Source organism: Canis lupus, chromosome 4, assembly GCF_048164855.1.
Source record: "Canis lupus baileyi chromosome 4, mCanLup2.hap1, whole genome shotgun sequence".
NCBI classification, from domain to species: domain Eukaryota; kingdom Metazoa; phylum Chordata; class Mammalia; order Carnivora; family Canidae; genus Canis; species Canis lupus.
The window spans coordinates 74,142,807-74,160,840 of record NC_132841.1 but is presented as its reverse complement, the minus strand read 5'-3'; the positions used below and the strand labels follow the sequence as shown (position 1 = coordinate 74,160,840).

Sequence of the window (18,034 nt, the reverse complement as noted above, 5' to 3'; positions counted from 1 at the left end):
GGGCCCGGCGCAAAGCACCATAGAGATCGGAAAGGGGAGCGAGCGGCCGCGCCGGAAGGAAAGCCGAGACCGAAGGCGACCGGGCAAGATGGCGGCGGCCAAGAGGAAGCGGCGTGGAGGCCTGGCGGTTCAGGCCAAGAGACCGAGAAAGAACCAAGAAGATTCCAAGCAGCCAGCTAAGCTGGGCGACGTGGCAGAAGAGGCGGAGGAAGAGGAGAGAGGCCGTATCCCAGGCCCCGTGTGCAAGGTAGAGAGGGATAACCTCCGGGTTGCACCAGCGCCTGCGGCTCTGGCGCCTTCCCTGGGGCCGCCAACCTCGTGAGAGCTTTGCAGATTTCGGAGTTGCCTGTCTGTTGCCAGAGCTCGGCCTCGGCTCTCTTTCCCGGTCAGACGGACCACGGTGCTTACAGCTGGTTCTCGTGCACGTGGCCGCCCTCGCGGAGGCCAAGGCCAAGGAAGCGGGCGGGCCTCGGAGCTCTTGCGGGGTTCGCAGGGAAGCGGCCTTTGGGGTGTTCCGTCCCGTGGTGTGTCGTCTCCTTCATTTTTTTCTTCTTCTTGGGGGTGTTACTACCTTTCCTTTTAAAGTTATTTCTCGCTATCGGGTATAAATCTTCCAGTATCTAGTCAGCTACTGTCAGTCGGGGATCCTGAAGCTTGTTAAGCGTCCTTTAAAGAGTTGCGGTGTATCTATCCATCTATCTAATCTTTATCTATCTATCTATCTATCTATCTATCTATCTATCTATCTATCTAGTCTAAGCTTGTTTAGCGGTCCTTTAAAGAGTTGCTGTCCATCTATCTATTCACCCACCCATCATCCATCTATCTAATCTATCTATCTTGCTCTTCCGCCATAGTCAGCTACTGTCAGTCGGGGATCCTGAAGCTTGTTAAGCGGTCCTTTGAAGACTTGCTGTCCTAGGGACAATGATTTTGACTGGTCTGATCAGGTTTTTAACTCTTAAGGGATGTTGGAAGCTAGACTAGATAGAATGAACTCTCCTTGTATTCACACTTCTGTCACATGTCAAGCGCTGTACGCAGTCAGGCCTCCTCTGGCTTTGGGATTGCTAAACCAGAATGTGACTTCCGATAGTGTTGGGAGTTTCGAAGGAAACTAAGAATTCATGTAAGTTTATGGTTTGTATTCAGAAGAAGGCGAACACAAGTTGTTGGGCCTTCCTTCCTTTCCTTACCCTAGATTGGATACTGTGGAGGCAGAAATGGTCTTTGATTTATTTCTGTTTTGGTTCTCTTTCAACTTTCCTGGCCCTTAGCCTAGTTAGTACTCTGGCAGGTAGTAGGTGATAAATGACAGTGTATGGTGGAAAGCACTAGGAAAGGAGTTAGCTCTGAGGAATGAAAGGCGAGTTTAAATTCTAGCCCTGACATTAATTAACGTCCATATTTTGAGCTCCTTTGTCATCTGCAAACTGAGAGGAAGAAAATGTGATTTAATTTTTGTGACGAATAAGCTGGACTTCTAGAAGATTTTCAAATTAAAATTGAAAGTGCTGCTACTCTTCCCTTAACCTGGAAGGAAATATGATAGTATATGTGACATGAGTCATAAAATGAGAAATTCTGTGGAAGTACAGAAGATAGAGGTTACTCTCTTACCCTAAGACAAGTCAGGTAAGGGATCATGAGATTTAGCCCTGGCGCTGGATCTCAAAGTAAGCGCACAATTTCAGAATTCAGTTTTCAAAAATGAGAGGGAACAATACAGTGGCAAAGAAGAAAAAATGATCAAAAGCATTGAAGCGGAGGAAAAATGCAGAAAATCTGAAAAAACGAGCCAGTTAGCTCAAAGGTAGGGTTGATTTAGGGCAATTAGTGAGGGAAAAATAGAGATGTATTTTAGGATCTAGTGTTAAAGCTATGTTCTTTGGAGTTTGTTTAGAAGATCCTGGGAGGCTAAGGATATGATTGAAACAGTGCTTTAAAAAAAATTAAGCTGGTGCTAGTTGGCCAAACTTAATTGGAGAAACTCCTGTCTGGGAAGGCTAGCCATTTAGGAGATTTGACATGATAAGGATCTGAATTCAGGCACTGTGAACGGGAATGGAGTAAGAGTTCTTTTGAGAAAGAAATTGACAGCATTTGGTAGTGCTTATGATACAGGAGAATAGAGCAAATAGATGATTCAAAACCTGGGGGATGGAAATGATGGTTGCATCGTTAGAAAAATAAACAGGAAATTTGCTATGTTTAAGGTTTAGTATTCTAGAGTTGAATTTGAGGTAGTATTAAGTCAAATACTTGGGTTATTAAAAGTGGTGAGAGTTCTTTACATTTCTGTACATTTGACAGTTGAAGCTATGGAATGATTATGAGAACTCACTTCTGGAGAGAAGAAGAAACCAAGAGAAGAAGGCTAGGAAATATCTTTATTTTTATTTTTATTTTTTAAAGATTTTTTTATTTATTCAGAGAGAGAGAGAGAGGCAGAGACACAGGCAGAGGGAGAAGTAGGCTCCATGCAGGAAGCCTGACATGGGACTCGATCCCGGGTCTCCAGGATCACACCCCAGGCTGCAGGTGGCACTAATCCGCTGCGCCACAGGGGCTGCCCAGGAAATATCTTTATAGCATCAGGGGAGGTTTTGGAGAGATGGAAGAAGGAAAACCAAAAGTGAAGAAAGACAAGGAAAGCATTTCTGGGAGGCAGTCATGGTCAGTGAATACCACTGAGAGATTGTTAGGATTGTTTGGCCTGCTACCTGGAAGCTTTTTATGATTATTAATTTGTCTCTACTTACCTTATATACAAGGAGTTAACTTTTCCATTGGCTGTGTTATTTTATTAGAACCAAGGGCTATTTTAGCTTGCTTTTTTAGATAGGGGATCTAAATTTCATCTATAAGATAAAATTATAGATATAACTTCATCTATAAGACTTTATTTCAATAAAGTTTGCTTTTTTGCATCATCACATGATGCCATGATGGTTTGCCATGTTGTTATCTGTCATATACAATAGACAAAATGAAAATGGCAAAGCATTGAAATAAGGGTTTCACACTATTCTTGCCTCCTTGTTGTTTTGTTTTGTTGTGTTTTGTTTTATTTATCCATGAAAGACACAGAGGGAGAAGCAGGCTTTGTGAGGGGAGCCTGATGTGGACTCACTGTATCCCAGAACCCCAGGATCATGACCTGAGCTGAAGGCAGGTGCTCAACACTGAGCCACCCAGGCATCCCACTCCATGTCTTTTTTATTGCTTGCTTGTTTTCTGTTTTCCCATATGAGAACAGTGCCTGACTCCTGATAGGAATCTAGTAAATATTAAATTAATATTAAAGTTTTCTTGTGAAAGGAATTTTGACTGAGGAGTTTGTTTGAAATCAGGAGTGGAGGGTAGTCCGGGTGGCTCAGAGGTTTAGCGTCGCCTTCAGCCCAGGGCCTGATCCTGGAGACCTGGGCTCCAGTCCCACGTCGGGCTCCCTGCATGGAGTCTGCTTCTCCCTCTGCCTGTGTCTCTGCCTTTGTCTCTCTCTCTGTTTCTCTCATGAATAAATAAAATCTTAAAAAAAAAAAAAATGGAAAGATTGTATATATAAACATCTCAGTTCCCTGAATTATACACCTGAGAGAGAGGCAGAATTAAGGATATAGTCTTGATACATTAGAGGATGATGGAGTATTTAAAAACTAGATACTTTTAAACTATCTTTAAAAAACCAAGGTAGGTTCAGTATGAGCTTTAAAAATTTTAACATTTTCTTTTTCTTTAGGGCAAGTGGAAAAATAAGGAACGGATTCTCATCTTTTCTTCCAGAGGAATAAATTTCAGAACAAGACATTTAATGCAAGATTTGAGAATGTTGATGCCTCATTCTAAAGCAGGTGCTTTTATATCATACACTTTAAAAGTTCTTATTTATAAACTTGTCTATATATTCTCACTTTAAATTGTTGTTTAACCTTGTCATTTATTCAGCCTTATCAGGTAAAGAACTCTGTTGCCTCAGAACAGTGATAAGGTTTTTCCAATTCACATTTTGTTAGAAATTCTTTGCAAAATTCATTAAACATTCCCTTCACTTTCTCAGGTATCCTATTATTATCAAAACATTTCTTGAAGGTCCAGGAATGCCTTCATTGTAGTGCTCTCAGATGTGATAAGCTGGTTTGTCCTTCCAAGTAATTGGTGACTGCTATGTATTGCTATCTGCTTTTTTTTTTTTTTTTTTTTTTTTTTTTAAGGTTGGCTCCATACTCCGAGTGGAGCCCAAGCCCAGTGCAGGGCTTGAACTCACACACAATGCTGAGATGGACAGTCATACTCTTAATCACTGAACCATCCAGGTCCCCCACTATCTGCATTAAAAAAACAAAAACCTGTTCTTATTTAAAAGTTAATGGACCATAGTGGGATTTGAAGCACCTTTAAGGTGGGGCTCAGCCTACTTCTAAATACCAAAATATTCTTTTTAGTGATGGTGTATCTTTCAGGCAAATGAAGTTTTAAGTTAGAACTGCGGCAGTACCATCATAGAGCTGTTTTTGTGCCTTTGTTGAGGGGAGCTTTTGGCTTTAATTCTAGATAATAATTTTGTTTCTTAGACCACTGTTTCTCAAAGTCTGCTGTTACATCTTCATATCTCTAAGAGATTTAATTTTTTTTTTGTGATCTAAAACCATTTTTTAATCCATTTTCCTGACAACTGTGATTCAAAATTAAAATAAATCTTCTTCAGTTCAAATTTTAGTTTTCTTCAGTAAGTGTTCCTTAAACTGCAATCCTAGAACATAGTGTTCTGTTTGTAAGAGTGTTTCCATATTTGAAAGGGACTTATAGAACATGTAAAGTTGACAGGAGACCACTGCTTAGAACATAGTTTATGATTCTTGAGGACTGTTTTCTTTTTTTTTTAATTAAGATTTTATTTATTCATGAAAGAGAGACAGAGAGGCAGAGACACAGGCAGAGGGAGAAGCAGGCTCCATGCAGGGAGCCCGTTGTGGGACTGTTTTCTATTCAGTCATTTTTATTTAAAAAAAGTAACAAGATTTTTAAAGAGGTCATGTGTTTTTAGGCCTAATAATTTTGAAAATTAATAAAATCTCTTAAACTGAAGATTGTAAAAACAGTACTTTTTTAGAAAGCATGTGTGATTTGTTTGAAGTAGCTTTGAAATCTCTTACTTACTTTCTTTTTTTTCTTTTTAGATACAAAAATGGATCGTAAAGACAAATTGTTTGTCATTAATGAGGTAATTTTAGATAGTAGTTCAAGTAAAATATAGGAACACTGTTTAGGAATAAAAATATTTTGGGACGCTAAAGATGTTCATTATACAATAAGTTATTCAATGACTTTTAAATTGTTTTGTAAAAGATAGCTCAGACATTTTATTAACTCTTCAATGATTTGCTTATAAATTTTTATATACTCACTATCTCTCACAGTTTAGTGATTCAGTATAAATTATTTCTTGGTCATTCTTATATTTGTCTTACCTCACCAAACATTGACATTTCTAAAGGACAAAGTTTCTCTTTTATTTTTTTTTTCTCATCAGGTACAATACAGTGCTAAATTTATAGTGGGTACTTATTTTAAAAACTACCAACACGTACAAAATAAATTAAAAGTCCATTAAATATTTTTAAAACTACACATTTTAGAAATGTTTTTGCCAGTATTGAAAGTGGTGATACACGTGGTATTTGCTCTTAATTTTTAAAGTATTGTTGAGGATACTTAACTTTTATTTCTTACTATTTTTTAAGATTTTATTTATTTGAGATAGAGCACAGCAGGGGAGGGGCAGAGGGAGAGGGAAAAGCAGGCTCCTGCTGAGCAGGGAACCCAATATGTGGGGCTCCACCCCAGGACCTGATCATGACCTGAACCGAAGGCAGACACTCAACCAACTATGCCATCCAGGTGCCCCTAAACTTATATTTTAAAGCCAACTTTTAAAAATTTAGAGGAATTGTATTTTTAGATCATTTTCTTTCACTATTAGAAAGGCTTCTTTTATTCATTTAGCTTGAATTTTTGAGCCCGTGCTATATATGGCCTTACTTCAAGGCTGTGAAAACTGTTTTAACAGAACAATGCCCCTGTCGTCCAGTCAGGCTTATATTCTAATGGGGGATTTAGTCCGCAAACAAGTATGATTTCAAGTGAAGATAAGTGAAAAACACAGGGTCTGAGTTTCCAGCAACTGAGGCTAAACTAGAAAACAACCAATAAGTGTTGGTTGTTCTAAATCCAATAAGAAACAAAAGCAGTGGACCTAAGAGTTTTTTAAAGTTGTTAGGTTTAAAGTCACAAGTAGTTGAGAGTTGATGAATGCTATATTACTTTAGGAATATTACAGTAATATAAACTGTCAAGATGTAGAAGTTTAATTCAACTTAAATAGGTTTTCTAACTTTTGCCTTTCATCCCTTAGTGATTTCACAGAAGTGAAATCAAGAAATGATAGTATAGATTAGGAAGAAAAATCTTAAATTTCTTAAGCTTAAAAATCAGAACACTAAAGAGTTAGAAATAAAAATAACCATTATAATGGATGTAGTTGATTCTTGAAGGACTGTGTGTCCTAAGATTGGTGAGGCTAAATGTAGTGTGCTTTATCCCTAAGGCATCCTTTTTTACTCTTTGTAGGTTGTACATGGGAGTATGGTGGGAGATAGGGTTCCCAGTGAACAGAAGAAAAGCCAGAGTGTCTAGTTTGCCTTAGAATACCTAAGAGGGATTTTAAATGTTTCCTTTTGTGAATTTACCTAGATTTAGGCCTTTGTAGCCTATTAACTTGCTTAAGTATTTTTGGGGGAATCTAGATATTAATGCTTTGGTTCTCATTTTTATTATCTATTTCATGTTTCTATACTTTGTTTAGGTTTGTGAAATGAAAAACTGCAATAAATGTATCTATTTTGAAGCTAAGAAAAAGCAGGATCTCTATATGTGGTAAGAGAATGTATTGAGACTTAGGTAGAACTGTTCTTGTAAATGGACTTATTTGTATCTCTTAGGTTGCAGACTGCTTTCAGTCTTCTATGTTAAAAGATTGGGCCAGGGGATGAAGCAAAGTCATTTGATTTCACAGAAGTTGAAACCTTTAAAGAAAATTTAATATATGGATGTTATAAGCATGGCATAATGTCTTTTAAACTGTGAAGTAGTTTACTATATTCTAAATTCTATTTAGTTGAACAATTTCATGTTTCTCAGGCTTTCAAATTCACCTCATGGACCATCTGCTAAATTCCTTGTTCAAAACAGTAAGTTGACTCAATTTAATTTTTTTTTTTTTTTTTAGTTTAAAAATTTTTTATGACAAAATTGAAAATCATGCTTTTGGGATAATTGTGCCAAAGTTATAGCTACTTTTGTTATATTTTTTTCTAGTTCATACCCTAGCTGAGCTAAAGATGACTGGAAACTGTTTGAAAGGTTCTCGGCCCCTTTTGTCATTTGACCCAGTAAGTTTCTCATTTAGTGTGTGAGGTCTAATTTTCTTACTCTGCATAGTTGTTTAGTGGACATGCTTGTGTAGTTCAGTTAGTTAAAATTTAAAAATACAATTTTAAGACACTGTTGTCAAATAATATGTTCACTTTATTTTTGTAGGCTTTTGATGAATTACCACATTATGCTTTGTTAAAAGAACTCTTAATTCAGGTAAATATCTTTTCTAGAAAGTATTTTTAATAACAGGAGTATCTCTGGACTTTTTGTTAATTAGCTATCTGAAACATACATGATATGTGGTAGAATAAGAAATTAACATATCTTTTTTTTTTTTTAACTAGATCTTTAGTACACCACGGTATCATCCCAAAAGCCAACCATTTGTGGACCATGTGTTTACTTTCACCATTTTGGATAATAGGATATGGTTTCGGAACTTTCAGGTTAGCTTTAATTAATTTTTAATTACACTTTGAAATGAAGTAGATTATATAGAATTTGTAGAAAATGCAAATAATTATTTCCTTTGTTTTGTTTGTTTATTTATTTATTTATTTATTTATTTATTAAAGATTTTATTTATTTATTCATGAGACCCCCAGAGAGAGAGGCAGACACACCGGCAGAGGGAGAAGCAGGCTCCCTGCGAGGAGCCCGATGTGGGACTCAATCCCGGGACTCCAGGATCGTGCTCTGGGCCAAAGGCAGGCGCTAAACCGCTGAGCCACCCAGGGATCCCCCTATTTATTTCCTTTGTTTTAAATAGCTTTTTGCCCTCATAGACTTATAGCAATTAACAACTGTCTCATACTTTAACTACTTCTCTACTTACTTATTTCTAGGCTATGTTGGTATGGAGTAAGGGTTTTCTAAAAAGCAACTATGTTGGGGATCCCTAGGTGGCTCAGTGGTTTAGTGCCTGCCTTTGGCCCAGGGCGCGATCCTGGAGTCCCGGGATCAAGTCCCGCGTCAGGCTTCCGGCATGGAGCCTGCTTCTCCCTCTGCCTGTGTCTCTGCCTCTCTCTCTATGTCTGTCATGAATAAAAAAAAAAAAAAATCTTAAAAAGAAAAAGCAACTATATATGTTTAGCTAAATAAAAGTTTCTCCAAAGAGGTGGGAATCTGGGAGTGGACATTGTTAGGACTTAGAAAAACATGATCCCTATAGAATGCATTTACTGAGAATTCTAAGATGAGTCATACGGTGACTCATTTAGGAGGAGAGGTGATTCTGGAAATTTGAAGCAGGAGTTCGGCAGGATAATAAATCAGAAAGGTAGAGAAGTGGAAAGAACAGCAAGACAGTTTCAGACAACATATGAAGTAATCTGGGCTCATTCCTGCACGTGGTAGTATGTTGGACACCCTGCAACGTGAGTTGAACATATCCCCTTAGCCTCTGAGGGCAGGCATACATGAACCAACATTGCTAGTATTTTGAATTCAGAAATTGCCTTTAATTCACGAATAAATTGGGCCAGGTATCCTTTTATATACCTTTTAACATGATGTGAATTAGATGTATAAACACAATTTAGGGGTTGACTTAAATTTTAAAAAGGTTCTCCACAGGTTACTTTAATACATTTTGTTACTGTGGTCGCAGTTTTAAAAATGAATTTAACCACAGTTTTTCAAGAATATGTGCACTGTAAGAAGCAAGATAAGGACCAAACTGGAATTACTCAATTTGAAAAGAAACACTGAGAAAAACAGTAATTTTCCCGTGACAATTATCTATAACTAGTAATTTATTTCAGAAAATAGTGAGAATTTCGCACTTGGCAGGTTTCACTTTCACCTTAATTTAATTGGTTCTCACTTCTTTGGGGCATAGTTGTGATGAGGTTATAACCAGTGTATCTTTGAGGAACAATATATCCAAACCAAAATGAAATGTTTCCTTTTTATTAAAGATCATAGAAGAAGATGCTGCTCTTGTAGAAATAGGACCTCGTTTTGTCTTAAATCTCATAAAGATTTTCCAGGGAAGTTTTGGAGGACCAACTTTATATGAAAATCCTAACTACCAGTCACCAAACATGGTAAGCTATTTTTGCTGTTTGGTGGTCCCTCAATGCCCAGAACTCTGGCCAGAATGATTCTGTCAAGCGATTTCTGTTAAGTATGAAACTAAATTTGTTGTTGTTGTTGTTGTTGTTTTCTGCACACATTTTTGCAAATTACTACTTTTTTTAATGACAAGAATGAAGGGGGAAAAAATGTGTAAGTGAATGTTCTCACCATATATTTGGAATGCATCTGATATTTTTTTTTGTTTTTAGCATCGGCGTATCATAAGATCCATCACAGCTGCAAAATACAAAGAGAAACAACAAGTGAAAGATGCACAGAAAATGAAAAAGAAAGAACCAAAGACTATTCTTCCACACGATCCCACTGCTGATGTTTTTGTTATACCAGCTGATGAAAAGCCGATAGAAATACAGTGGGTAAAACCAGAGCCAAAAGTGGATTTGAAGGCAAGAAAGAAAAGGATTTACAAAAGGCAAAGAAAAATGAAACAGAAGATGAACAGTGGCAGTGCAAAATGAATCAGTGGATAACTAACTTTTCAGTAATTTTATATTTATTTTGTATTCAGTGTGTAAATACGGTTTTATTATCCAGGACTACCTTACATCTCATTAGTGTGGCATTTAAGACAGAAAAACCAAATTAAACTTCGTGGCTTCAGTGGTGTGTATGTTTTTCTAAATATTACCAGAACTCATCAATTAATTTATTTTTCTTTTCAAAGCTAGTTTGATATTACTTAAAATTCAGCATACTTCAGGTTTAGCCTTGATTTCTTGGATTTAAATTTTGGGTTTAGCAAAGCTGAAATTGAAACAGATTTACTGGGTCATTTGCTACTTGTAAAACAACGAATTTTAGGCACTTTGAGAGCATAATTTCGGACGGTAACCTGCAGATAGACTGGTAGAAAGAAAAAACATCTTACTGAGATCGGAGTCCCTGAGTCACCAATGCAAGAGGCCTTGGAAAAGGTAATCCCTGATCCTTTTTTCTCACCTCAAGAAAGAGCACAATAAAAATTCTTAGGTTTAGAGAATCAAAGGATTTAATATATGTGTTGAAAGTATTTTGTAGATTACAAATTTAATTTAGAAGCAGTGGGTATAAATTGCTTGAGTTAATAATTAAGAGGAAGGAAAATGGAACAGTAGTTAGAGGGTACTGGAACATTTGAGTTTCTCTCCTGATGAAAGAACTGTTTGAGGCAGAAAGCAGGAAGCTTATATCCTGGAGGTTAGTTAGTAAGAGGGAAAGACAAGATTCTGGGTGTTAGCGGCCATGGACAGGTAGCTGCTGAAGAGGCAGACTGATTTACATACACATATCCATAACAGGATTGGATCATGTGTGTATTGTTCTGTGACCCACTTATTTCATATTAATCATTTCCCCATGTCTTTATTATAGAACATGACTAATTGCATAGTATTCCACTCTATGCCGTAACTATACAATCTATCCCCTATTGTGGGATATTTCAGTTATTAACTTATGGGTGCTTATAGCAAACATTTCTTGACGTAAATTATTTTATATCACCCTTGTGGTTTCGTATAAGTGGAACTCAAGTCAAAAGATACGAATGTTAAGACATTTTGTATTTCACCAGAGGTCAGAGTTCATATACTTAAAACAACAGTGAAATAATGACACTTGACAACAGTGAAATAATCATTGTCAGTTTGGTAAGTTAAAAAAGAATACCTTTTTGGGGAAGATAATAGTTTTTCTTTTGTTACTAATCTTGTTTTTGTAGTTCTCTTTTACTAATTTGTAAGAGCTCTTCTATGGCTGAGTTATTCTATACATCTTTCCCGGTTCCTCACTTGTATTTTAATTTTGTTCTTTAAATCTGTAGACAGAACAATTGATTTTCTATTATATTTCATTTTTTCTTAATTTTTTTCAAAGAAAGGCCTTGATTGTACAATGAGGCCACTTTATTTTGAAATAGTCTAAATTAGGCTACTTATCTTGCAATTCATATTAAGCAGGTAGGTCAGTTCAGAGGTTCACTTTTTTTTTTAAGAGGTTCACTTAAAATACTTGTGTCTGGTAATGAAGACCAAATCTGGTTAAGTGCAGGGGGAGAAAAAGCTGATTTATTTCAGCAATTGAATATAGCCCGGGATGAAAAGCTGTAATTCAGGATTTGAATTTAAATACTCACATCTCAAGAAGTTAATTATAGGTTATAAAATAAACTGGCTCAACAAGTTGTGAGTTTGAGTGAAGACCCAAACTTTTAACATATTCTGAGGTGTGTGTTGTAGAGTTTTCATGGATTTTTTTTTTTACAATTTTGATTATCAGTTTCTACATATTTTCCTGTCCCAAATTACTTCCCTTTTACAGTCATTTATAGGAGTACCTCATTTGAATGAGAATTCGTCTTTATAGTCCATGTTCATTTAGAAGCCAACTCGTTTAACAAAGGTAATTCTTTAAACAAATTTATATCCAGTGTAATTGTCTTTACGTTGCTGTACAATGTTACAGGCAAAAAGAGTTCCCTCTTCTCTCAGGAGGAAAAAGGCAGGTGACTCACAAGTCCTAAACAAAACCAGATGTAGTTGGGGGAAAAAAGTTATTTTCTTAGCCACGTTTTATTCCTACCGCAAAGCCATTCTCAAATGGGGAGAGTTTCTATTTTGCCCTGTATTCAAACTCAACTATCCATTGCCGATTTACAAACTAAGGTGGTGTGTGGTATCTTCCTTCTTTGAAAAGGAGGCAGGTGTATGAATTTTGAGTATGAGTTGGTTGAATAGTGGTGTGGAAAAACTTGATGAGGTTTAGGGTTGGTTGGTCTTGATTGATAGGGCAGAGTATTAGGGAAACGAGGGACCACCTTGTACAATAGATGTTAGCAATAGAGCCAAACCTCTTTATGCATGGTTGACGAAACCGACACCTAACAACTGATGTATGTAAACATTCCACATTACAATGAAATACATTGGTGTACATATTTCACCAACATATTTAAATGATAATTAGAATACTATTTTGATACCTTATCAAATTGTTTGGAACAGTTGTAGGGATCTCCCATCCTGTAATACTCTTATCAGTTAGATCAAGGAAAAAATGGTTAAATACTAGGAAATGTAGGATTAGAAACCAGAAAGTTAGGATTAGAGAGGAATGGATGGATGGGGTTAGCACAATTTTACCCATATTGGAGGTAAAACATTTGGTATGTTTTAAAAAATGTGTTGATGCTGTCTCCCACTGTTCCAATTTAGGCCATCATATTTACCGTTATTTCTCTGCATATTGGTCAGATTGAGCAGTATTAGAGATCTCGATGAGTGGCGGCTGGAGAGAACTGAAGAGTTACACCCGGTATTGGGTCCACCTGAATCCTGCCATTGAGCAGTTGGGGAGGCCTGAATGAACCACTCGACTACTTGGAGTCCGAGTTGCCTCCTCTAAAAACGGGGCTCCACTGAGAAATTATCTTCAGAAAACAAGGTGTTTTCCAGAATCTCCCATCAGACTCCCCATCAGCCTCGGGCAGGCTGCCCACTTGGCGCTCCTTACACAGACGGCCCACTGTGCCGCTCACTATGACGCCCGCCGCGGCCCCGCCCCCCGCCCGTCCGGGCCCCGCCCCCCGCCCGTCCGGGCCCCGCCCCCGCCCGTCCGGGCCCCGCCCCCACCTATCCAGGCCCCGCCTCCCGCCCGGCCGGGCCCCGCCTCCCACCTGTCCGGGCCCCGCCTCCGCCTCGCGCAGCCTTCCGGGAGCCGGGCCCGCCCCCAGCCCATGCGGAGCCGCGGCCGCCGGCGCCGCCCCCTCCGCGCGCCCGCCTGCCGCAGCCCGCGCCGCCTGTGGCCGTCGCGCGCCTCCGCCGCCCCGCGCCGCTGCCGCCGCCGCCGCCGCCGCCGCGCTCGCTGGCTGGCCCGGTGCGGGCGCTGGGCTCCCGCTGCCGAGGAGGCCCAGCAGCGCCGCCGCCGCCGCCGCCGCCCCTTCGGCCCGGGCCCGGGCCCCCGCCCCGCCCCGGGCCCCGGCCCCGGCCCCGGCCCCGGCCCCGGCCCCGGCGCCCTGCCCGGCCCGGCGATGAAGTGTCACTACGAAGCGCTGGGGGTGCGGCGCGACGCCAGCGAGGAGGAGCTCAAGAAGGCCTATCGGAAGCTGGCCCTGAAATGGCACCCGGGTAACTACGAGCCGGGCCCCCGCCACCCCTCGCAGCCCTCGCAGCCCTCGCAGCCCGAATAACTGCGGGGCCCTGGGCGGCCCCGACCTCCCGCGGGCTCGGGCTCGGGCTCGGGCCAGGTGCCGCTGCGCAGAGCCCTTGCCGCCGCCCGCCGCCCGCCGCATCCTCGGCCCGGCTGCCCCGGAGCCCCCGCGCCCGCGGCCCCTCCCGGCCCCTCCCGGCCGCCCCGCGCCCGCAGCCCGCAGCGCCTTCTAGCGCCTTCCCCGCTCCTCCCGGGGGCCGGGGCCCCGAGCGCCTGGTCCCGGCCGCCTAGCTGCCCGTAGCTGCCCGTAGCTGCCCGTAGCTGCCCGTAGCTTCATCGCCGAATCCCGGCTGCCCAGGCGTGAAGCCTGGCCGCTTACTGAAATCCAGGCTGTCTGTTAAGTAGCTGTGCCCCCCCCCGCCCCGACTCCTTTCCCGGTAAGCCGTTGAAATTCAGACCCGGACTCCCCTTCGGGTGTCCTGCAGACCGAGACTTTTAAGGCGGTGGCTTCCCTCGCGAAGCTTGCCCGTGTACTTAGAAGTACGCTTCCTTTGGATGTTTTATTTGGTGGTAGGTCAGGCTCCTGGGAGGTTTCGGACTGGGAAACTAAGGGCTGTCGTTGAACCTCAGCTTTTTGAGGCTTCTGAGAGGTTTACGTATTAGCGCTAGAACCTCCAGTATATACAAGGCACCAGAGGAAGATTCTGAAGTGCTTAGAGATCCCAAGAGTCTTGCTGGGAAAACATGCTGTACCTAAGCCGTGAAATCTTAAATACAAGTGCAAACAAAACAGCACAACACACACAATTGGTAGTTGGATTCGTAGAACAACTAACAAATGCCCCAGGCATTCTGGGGACGAAGTTTTTTCACTGTGTCCTGAGAGGCAGTGAGGCTTCCCCTTGGCAGAGGAGCCTAGATTTATGCTGGATCCTAGAGGAATGGAACTGGGAAAGGTAAGCTTAAAAGTAGAGGCAACAGCATCATGGTGGACCAGAGATGGTCCAGGGGCAGTTTGAGGACAGTATTTATTGGAAATCTGAAAATATGTGTTGAGAGAAGAGCTGAAGGAGGGGCTTGGGACCCAAATGGTCAAAGGGTAATGTCTGGGGTTGAACAAGAAATAAAGGTATGGATTTGTTACTTAGAGTAATGATCACCAACGGAGGAACTTAAATATATATTGGAAAGGAAGAAAGTAAGCAAGCTAAACATTCATCACAGCAGGAAGTCAAAATTAATTAAATCCAAAATGAATAATTCTAAAGAGTATTGAACCATATTCTTAGAGTAATAAGGGTGTTCATCAGAAATTGAGTAGGAATTAGAAGGAAGTTAGAAATTCCTTGCCTTTTCTGGCTGGAAAAATGTGATTGATGCTTGTGACCAAATGCATATATAATTTTGATGATAATACTAAGATTTTTTTTTTTTTAGTGTAGTTTTAAGATCAGATTGTAAAGGGTCTTGAATGTTAGGCTAAGGACTGTCGAATTTGTTTTTCTAATAATGGCTGGTTTTATTAAGCTGTCTTGAGGTGGTACTGTGAGGGCCCGTGAGTGGACTGCAGAGGGACAGAGACAGAAGTCAGGTAGGTTCCACTATGGAAGGGTCCACACCAGGCTGGGGGTCAGTGGGAAGGAAGGGCCAGGCCAGGTTGAAAAGATGCTGTAAAGGAAAAATTACCAGATTTGGTGATTAATTGGAAATCAGTGCAAGGAAGGGAGGAAGAAGTATGCAAACATTATTAAAACATCACTAACTGTTTTGAAACCTAACTGGTTAGAAATGAAATGTGCATGTCTTCTCTGAATGCCATCATAAAACATAACATCCTAAATATCTTTTGGTGTGAAGATGCCTGTACACTTAAAGGATACATCCTCTCCAGGCAACACAGGATTATGATGGCTTGTTAATTTGTTACGTCCGTCAGTCAGCGAATGTTTAATTCATGCTGTGTGCAGGGTTCTGTGTTAGATGTTTCTGAGGTTAACATATGGGGTTTGCTCCAAAAAGAATTTGTACTTCAAAACAAAGGCTGCTCATTTTTCATTGTTAAAGGTATTTGTTTTTTTGTTGAGCCACCGAACATAATCTTCAGTAGGGTCAACATTACTTCCAGTGAGATCACTCCTTGTGAAGGGAAGGTTTTTATTTGATGCCACGAGCACTTTGATGTGTGAATGAGACAGGGACAGTCCCTTCCCTGCTGGCACAAAGTCATCAGAGAGTCACAGGAAAACAGGCAGTTGCAGTCTGATGAGATCAGGATGGTATGAAGGCAATAGAAGATGCTTATGAGCACATATGCCTGACCTGGACTGGGTTTGTGTGTAGGTGGGAGAGATGTGCATCCCCAGAGAAGTGACCTCTAAGGCAAGACTAAAGGCAGAAAGCAGTTAATACAGGTGGAGGGAGGCAAGACAAAGCATAGCAGAGTGCAGGAAGGGGAAGTGGTGAGCATGGCCCGAGAAGCAGCAGCCAGGTCATGGAGGTTGGGGTAAACTGGATTAGGTACATTGGATTTTAACCTAAGGGCATTGGGAAGCCACTGAAAAGTCGGAAGCAGGAGACAAAGATATTTATTTTTCAGGTATCTCTGGCTATTGTGGAGAGAGTGGATTGGAGCGACCAAGACTGGGGGTAGGGAGACCAGGAGGTCAGAGTACATTGAGGTCACCCATGGTGATCATAGTATCTGCAGATGGAAACTGAGCCAAGTGCTAGAATTCTCAGTGAGTTAAGGGAGATTGGTTGAGTGATGTGTGGACAGTGAGAAGGGGAAGAAGGTGGCCAGTGGTTTGAATCTGGAAGGAATGTAGTTTGCCCTCGGAGGTGAGTGAAGGGCCAGCAGTCAGGAGGAAGCCAGCTCCAGCACCAGACCTGCCGTATGAGGGCTGTGGCTTAAGGAGCCCCAGGAGGAAGCCCTGCAGGGAAGTGGTATTCTCAGGAAGCCTGGCTTCCCTCAAGACAGAACTTAAAAGGCTCAATCCATGGAATTTTCCAAAAGGCACCTTAAAAAAGTTTGGGAGGGAATAGAAGAGTATGCATAGTGGATCCAGAGAAAAGCACAAAGAATAGTGTGAAAATGCTTTTTAAATTTGGATGACTGGATTTGCAATACCTGTGGCCTTTACATGTGGCTAATAATAAATGTGGGCTTTTTGTTTCTTTATTATTGCTTTTTAACTTATTGCATTTATGCTTTTCAATCTCACTTTAACATTATAGTCAACCAGTTCAGGTATGTTTAAGTGAAATAAAGAGCCATATGACAGGCTGGGAAAAAGTTATTTAAGAAGATGCTTCAGTAAGAAGTTAGGTCTTATTTTCAGCTGATACATTGATGGACTTTCTGCGTTTGAAAGCTTGAGCTTTCTCCAAACTTCTTTGGGGGAGGAAGGAAGGGAGTGGGAAGAAACAGGACAACAGAGTACAGTACTGATTAAAAGGTGAAGAAGAACCACCCACATACCTCCCCCAGTCACCTTTTTTGTTTTATGTGGGAAGATTTATTTGCTGGCATTTTCTGCCATTCTGCTTTAATTGGGACTGTGCTTTTTTATTTATGACAAAAAGTTTATGAATGATTTGGTGAAGATGTAGAAATCATGAGTATTTTTGAATCATGAAAGATGTAGAAATCATGACTTTCACCTTAAAGCATGTCTGGACTGTTGAGCTGCATGTGACAGGACGATGGCTACAGTAACTAAACCAAATAGTTTTGTTTTTCTCACCTTAGCAAGAAATCCAGAGAGGGCCCATCTTGGTAGCTCCAGCTCTTGATGATGAAACGGTCAGAGACATGCTCCATTGTCCTGACTCTAAGGCTTGAGTGTTTGCACCGAGTATAAACAGTTAAGCTTCAAAGCTAGAAGTTTCTTGCTCTCTCATGTCGAGGTGCAGACAGAGACCGGCAGGTGAGCTGCGGTGGAGCAGTTCTCCTCCGCGAGGTCTGTGGACTCTGCTTAGCTCCTTTCAGATGGGCCCTCACTTACTGTCCAGGGTGGTCATTGGCGGTCCCAGGGAGCAGAAGGGAGGAGGAAAGGGTAGAGCAGGGGCAGCGTGTGTGCTGGTTGCCTTTTAAGGAAGTCCCTAAAAGCTGTCGTATAACACTTTTATGGTGGTAGTGATTGGAATGTAGTCACAGTCATGCCACGCTTCAAAGGAGACTGAGAAATGGAGTTTTTTATCATGGGACCCCATACCTGCCACAAAATCAGGGTTCACTGTTACTGGAAGAAGGGAATAAAGGAGCAGTCTTTGCCTCAATCCTCATAATCACCTGTAGGCCTTAGACTGACTTTGGACTGTGTTAAGGGTGTAAGGTGAGTGCTACCAAAGCCCATCCCTTTCATATGGAAAATAA

The 18,034-nt window shown here is 41.1% G+C and overlaps 3 protein-coding genes and 1 long non-coding RNA gene across 34 annotated transcripts in view; 3 read left to right on the top strand and 1 right to left on the bottom strand.

Moving 5' to 3' along the window:
* RAD1 (RAD1 checkpoint DNA exonuclease) overlaps window positions 1–13,053 on the bottom strand; it is a 60,842-nt gene extending 47,789 nt beyond the window's left edge. For 7 of the 12 annotated variants that reach the window (XR_012030289.1, XR_012030292.1, XR_012030290.1 and 4 more), the window contains exon 1: window positions 9,682–9,750. Coding sequence is in view for 6 of the 12 variants with exons in the window: in XM_072824964.1 (XP_072681065.1) it covers window positions 9,682–9,725 (44 nt within the window). In the remaining 6 variants the exon portion in view is untranslated. Of the gene's footprint in view, window positions 1–9,681; window positions 9,751–10,402; window positions 10,468–11,181; window positions 11,330–11,848; window positions 12,031–12,739 lie in introns of those variants that run through there. The other 5 variants (XM_072824959.1, XM_072824965.1, XM_072824960.1 and 2 more) reach the window with 5 other exon arrangements.
* On the top strand, window positions 20–10,134 carry BRIX1 (biogenesis of ribosomes BRX1). Its single transcript, XM_072824958.1, has 10 exons — window positions 20–247; window positions 3,740–3,851; window positions 5,178–5,221; window positions 6,863–6,933; window positions 7,198–7,247; window positions 7,375–7,448; window positions 7,597–7,647; window positions 7,779–7,880; window positions 9,354–9,482; window positions 9,723–10,134. The coding sequence occupies exons 1-10, from the start codon at window positions 89–91 to the stop codon at window positions 9,990–9,992; spliced, it is 1,062 nt and encodes a 353-aa protein (XP_072681059.1). The 5' UTR covers window positions 20–88; the 3' UTR covers window positions 9,993–10,134.
* Window positions 261–2,654, top strand: LOC140632674 (uncharacterized). Its single transcript, XR_012030302.1, has 2 exons — window positions 261–524; window positions 1,033–2,654. It is a non-coding gene; the product is annotated as an uncharacterized lncRNA (long non-coding RNA).
* Window positions 13,054–13,480: 427 nt separating the features above from the next.
* DNAJC21 (DnaJ heat shock protein family (Hsp40) member C21) overlaps window positions 13,481–18,034 on the top strand; it is a 44,097-nt gene continuing 39,543 nt past the window's right edge. For 19 of the 20 annotated variants that reach the window (XR_012030277.1, XR_012030275.1, XR_012030274.1 and 16 more), the window contains exon 1: window positions 14,182–14,615. Coding sequence is in view for 2 of the 20 variants with exons in the window: in XM_072824929.1 (XP_072681030.1) it covers window positions 14,583–14,615 (33 nt within the window). In the remaining 18 variants the exon portion in view is untranslated. Of the gene's footprint in view, window positions 13,638–14,181; window positions 14,616–18,034 lie in introns of those variants that run through there. The other variant, XM_072824930.1, reaches the window with a different exon arrangement.